Below are 5,199 nucleotides of genomic sequence, written 5' to 3'. Positions count from 1 at the left end.
CACTTTGTAGACCAGGCTGGCCTCGAACTCAGAAATCCGCCTGCCTCTGCCTCCCGAGTGCTGGGATTAAAGGCGTGCGCCACCACGCCCGGCTCCTAAAAATCAAAAACAAAACCAAAAAGATTTTTTTCTCTCTGTTTTTCTGAGACAAGACCTCACTCCATAGCTGGCTCTGGTTGCCTTAGAACTCACAATGTAGACAGGCTGGCTTCAAAGTTGTGGCAATCCTACTGCCTCAGCTCCATCCTAGGATTACAGATGTGTTTTTTTAATTCTTTGTTTGGTTTACTTTTTTAATTCTTTGTGGGGCACGGGGGATGTAGCAAGAAGGCTCAGAGGGTAAAGGCACTTATCACCAAGGCTTAGTAATGTCACTTCTGTCCATAAGTCCCGCTTGGTGGAGCAGACTCTCAGAGGATGTCTCCCTGGTCTCCACTCAAGGTGTATACATGCATATACAACCGATCAGTAAATAAAAGTTAATTCTTTTTAGTTATTTTTTTATTTGTTTACTTTGTACCAGGGTGTATGATGCAGGAGGATTAGAAGTTCGAGGTCATCCTCAGCTACGTAGTGAGTTGGGGGCTAACCTGGGCTACAAAAGACTGTCTCAAAAACAAAGAACCAATTCAGCCAAGCACATGTGCCAAATGGTGGCACAGACCTTTAGTCCTAGCACTTGTGAAGCAAAGATAGGAGGTTCTCTGAGTTCAAGGCCAGCCTGGTCTACATAGCAAGTTCCATGCCAGCTAGGGTCTACATGGTGAGACCTTGTTTCTTCCTCCCCACCACCCTCAACCCTCAACTCACTCTCTCTGTCTCTGTCTCAGTCTCTCTGTCTCTGTCTCTCTCTGTCTCACACACACACACACACACCAGTTTCTAATTTTCTCATTTTGCGTTTTGAGCTTTGAGTCTGTTTTTCATTGCTGGTTTTCCAAGTTGTCTCTGAGCCGGTTTCCCATCAGAATATGCAATGGCTCCTAGCCCCGCCCCCTCCCCCTTTAAGGCTGTGTGACAGTCCTCCTTAGGAACTGTAGGAAAGTAGGCGTGATGGGTTCTACAACTGCCTCCTGATGGATCTGTAGATGGTTTCTCACGGTAAATGCACTGAGCTGAGTCACCTTAGCAGGTTATTTCACTGTGTGAGGGGTTTTCTGGGGTAAATTCCTAGAAGAGGAAGGTAAGCTATAAAAAGGTTGGTGTTTCAAGTTTTGTATTTTTTGTCAAATCACCTTCCTTAGCCATCCCAGCCTACGCATACCCACCAGCAGGTTCTGGCTGTTTGCTAGAAGGTTCTACAGCACTGTGTGCTTTGTTTAATTTAGCCGCTAAGCACTTACTCAGAGCCAGTTTGTTATTTATCCTTTGATTTAAGGTAGATTGTAGCTATCTTTTTTGCTACTTTGTGGCTTCTTCTCTCTTCCATGGCTTTCCACCTTTTCACACCCCCTGATACCAGGTAAGAGAGAAAAAAGGTTAGGGGGAAACAAAACAAAGATCTTTGAATAAAGTCAGGGTCAACGTTCTTGTTAGACTACTTGCTGTTGGATGGCAACTCCGAGTTCCTCCGGGCAGGGCAAGTTTGATCTTCACTGTCAGGATCTCCAAGTTTCTTCTTGTTTCTTCCTTGTGCGTGACTACTTAATAAACCACACAAACCACACACAGCAACCTATCACTCAGGGCCCTAGTGTTTATAAACCCTCTGAACAGTTCCCAGAATTCCCAGCATAGAAACTATCTGCAGCTGGCAACATCACACCTCTGCTAGAGCTCGAAGTGAATCGGGAGTCAGCCGCTTTGGTCAGTCGAAGCGCACCAGAGAACAAAATGAAAACACGTTCCCAACTATTTCTCTGTTTTTCTTTCTTTCTTTTTTTTTTTTAATTTATTTTTTGTTTGTTTGTTTGTTTTTTCGAGACAGGATTTCTCTGTGTAGTCCTGACTGTCCTGGAACTCACTCTGTAGACTAGACTGGCCTCGAACTCAGAAATTCGCCTGCCTCTGCCTCCCAAGTGCTGGGATTAAAGGCGTGTACCACCACGCCTGGCTTTCTCTGTTTTTCAAAGACGCCAAAACCTCAAAATTGTCACTACAGTACATTTTTGGCACTCAAAAATTTTGTGTGGTTGGTTTTGTGTTTTGTTTGGTTTGTTTGCTTGTTTGTTTATTTGTTTGTTTGTTTTGAGACAGGGTTCCTCTGTGTGTAGCCCCAGCTGTCCTGGAACTAACGTTATAGACCAGCCTTGAGATCCGCCTGCCTGCCTCCCATGTGCTGGGATTAAATGTGTGCACCACCACTGCCTGGCTTGAATTTTTTTTTTTTTAAGATTTTTTTTTTTCTTGTGAGTACATTGTTGCTACCTTTGGACAGACCAGAAGAGGGCATTGGACCCCATTACAGATGGTTATGAACCATGATGTGGTTGCTGGGAATTGAGTCACGACCTCTGGAAGAGCAGTCAGTGCTCTGAGCCATCTCTCCAGTCCAGTTCTGATTTGCTGTCAGTTGTCCTAACTGCTGAGCCATCTCTACAGCCTTTTTTTTTTTTTTTCTTTTCTTTAAGGTACAGTCTTACAGTATAGCCCAGGCTAGCCTGGAACTCTGTCTTCCTTCATCAGCCTTCAGAGTGCTAGGATTACAGGTGTAAGCCACCACACCCAACATCAGAATCTCTTAGGGTTTTTTGTTTTGTTTTGTTTTTTAAGATTTATTTTAGTGAAATATTGTGGTGCTTGCTTTAATCTCAGCACTCAAAAGACAAAGGTAAAATCTCTGACTTTGAGACCATCCTGGTCTCCATGGCAATTTTGTTGTTGTTTGGTTTTGGTTCTTAGACAAGGTTTCTCTGTGTAGCCCTGGCTGTCCTGGAACTCACCCTATAGACCAGGCTGGCCTCGAACCCAGAGATCCTCCTGCCTCTGCCTCCCGAGTGCTGAGATAAAAGATGTGTGTGCCCATTTTCTTATTTTTAATTATGTGTATATGTGTATGTGTATGTGTATGTGGGTGTGTGCACATGGATGCATTATCCTCAGAGTCCAGAAGAGAATCTCTGGACTTACAGCAGCTGACTGATGTGGGTAGGGGGAATTGAACTCAGGTCTTCTGTAAAGCAGTGTGTGTTCTTAAGCAACGATCCATCCATTTCTTCAGCTCCTCTCATAGCATAATCAGGGTCATCTGAGTGTTGGCAGTCCCCTGCACTCTCTCAGAGATGAGACCCTGAAGGCCAACTCTGCTTTCTTTTCCTCTCTCTCTCTCTCTCTCCCCCCCTCTCCCTCCCTCCCTCCCTCCTTCCCTCCCTTTCTCCCTCTTTCTTTCTCCCCGCAACCCTTCTTGCTCTGTAGACCCTCTTCAATTATTAGTTGAGGAAGCCTTTGAGGCTGGGCCCTGCACACACACTGGGGGATTGGGTACTGCCTTCCTGGGCTGCTAACAGCCTGTGTCTCCCCTACCCCAGATGTCTGTGGTTTCTGTCACAAGCCCGTGTCTCCTCGAGAGCTGGCTGTTGAGGCCATGAAGAGGCAGTACCACCCCCAGTGCTTCACCTGTCGTACCTGCCGCCGCCAGTTGGCTGGACAGAGATTCTACCAGAAGGATGGGCGCCCCCTGTGCGAACCCTGCTACCAGGTACTCCCCTGCATGTAGCCCCCAGGTTGCACTGATTGAGCACAGAGCATTGGATCCCATACGGACCTCCTAAGAGATTGGGACACCATGAACCCATTTCACAGCCGAGGAAGCTGAGACTCAGAAAGGAGAAAACTCAACCAAGCAGGGTTAGTTTCTGTGGCTGCTATAATGCATGCGTCCATTTCCACAGCAACAGCGATGACAAAGAGATGTATTTGGTTGAGAGGTTCCAGTTCGTAGTAAGATGGCCTTGCCAGTTTGAACCTGTGGTGAGATAGTGCATCGTGGTGTGGGCTTCCGGAAGGACAAACTGGCTGCCTCATGGCCAGAAAACACCAAAGAGGAAGGGACAGTTCCATACCCCCATAACATGGACCACCATTAGGTCCCGCTTCCCAGAGGCTCCCCCACCTCCCAACAGTGCCCCCTGGAGCCCAGGCCTAGTGGGTGAATGGAGAGCATTCCAAACAATGGAACCACAGTTTGGTGGCTTCAAACCATTCGCATTTCTTCCTCATAGTTATGGGGGCTATAAGTTCATAAATCAATTTCCTCAGGCTCGAAGCAAGATGCCTCCCCCTTCCTGCTCTTCCGGCTCTAGAGGAGGCGGCATTTGCTTGCCTTTTTAGCTTTGGTTGGTTGGTTTGGGTTTGGTTTCGTTTGGTGTTTTTTGTTTTGGGGTTTTTGTGTTTGGTTTTGGTTTGGTGTTTGGTTTTTTGGTTTTTGTTTTTTTAAGGATTCTCTGTGTAATAACCCTAGCTGTCAGGGAACTCTCTTGGTAGACCAGACTGGTCTGGAACTCACAGAGAACCACCTGCCTCTGCCTCCCTTCTGGGTGCTGGGATTAGAGGCCACCACACCAGACCTCTTTTGAGGGGTTTCCAGACTGAAACAGAGGGGAGGGTGCTCTTGAGACCTTCACTCCCCAACTTACAAGTAATGAGTTAGCTGTGAAGGTGTCCATGTGTTGCCAGAATTCAGAAACCTGAGGCGGGGGAACAAAGAGTTTAAGGATCCAAAGTTATAGCGACAGACCCTGCCTCAAAAAACAAAAAAAACAAAAACAAAAACAAAGAATTTGGATATCATTCATCAGCAGTAGTGTTGAACGTGTAAGGATTTGTTAAGGGGGCTGGGTATGATAGCATATGCCTGAAATGTAAACACTCGTGGGTGGAGGTGGGAGATTCAGGAGTTCAAAGTCATACTTAATTATGTAGTCTAACCTGGGCTACATGACACATTACACTATCTCAAAACCAGCCAAAAAAGTGTGTGTGTGTCTGTGTGTATGTGTGAAAATTGTTAAGACAGTCCCCAGGCTGAGCAGATACTTCAGTGGCAGGGTGCTTACTTGGCACATAAAAGGCCTTGATTTCAGTCCCTAGTTCTGAAGTTCTGGAGAAAGGAGGGAGGGAGGGAAGGAGGGAGGGAGGGAGAAAAGAAAGATAGAAAGATAAAGACAGGGCTGGTGAGATGGCTCAGTGGGTAAGAGCACCCGACTGCTCTTCCGAAGGTCCAGAGTTCAAATCCCAGCAACCACATGGTGGCTCACAACC

General features: G+C 46.5%; 1 protein-coding gene across 1 annotated transcript in view; it reads left to right on the top strand.

Annotated features, from left to right (window-relative positions):
- Fblim1 (filamin binding LIM protein 1) overlaps positions 1-5,199 on the top strand; it is a 25,805-nt gene that overhangs the window by 14,056 nt on the left and 6,550 nt on the right. The window contains exon 6 of the mRNA XM_029476451.1: positions 3,468-3,637. Within this exon, the coding sequence (XP_029332311.1) occupies positions 3,468-3,637 (170 nt within the window). The remainder of the gene's footprint in view (positions 1-3,467; positions 3,638-5,199) is intronic.

The sequence above is a fragment of the Mus caroli genome, chromosome 4 (assembly GCF_900094665.2).
Source record: "Mus caroli chromosome 4, CAROLI_EIJ_v1.1, whole genome shotgun sequence".
NCBI classification, from domain to species: Eukaryota; Metazoa; Chordata; class Mammalia; order Rodentia; family Muridae; genus Mus; species Mus caroli.
The sequence above is the reverse complement of the archived record's forward strand: the minus strand, read 5'-3'. Positions and strand labels throughout refer to the sequence as shown.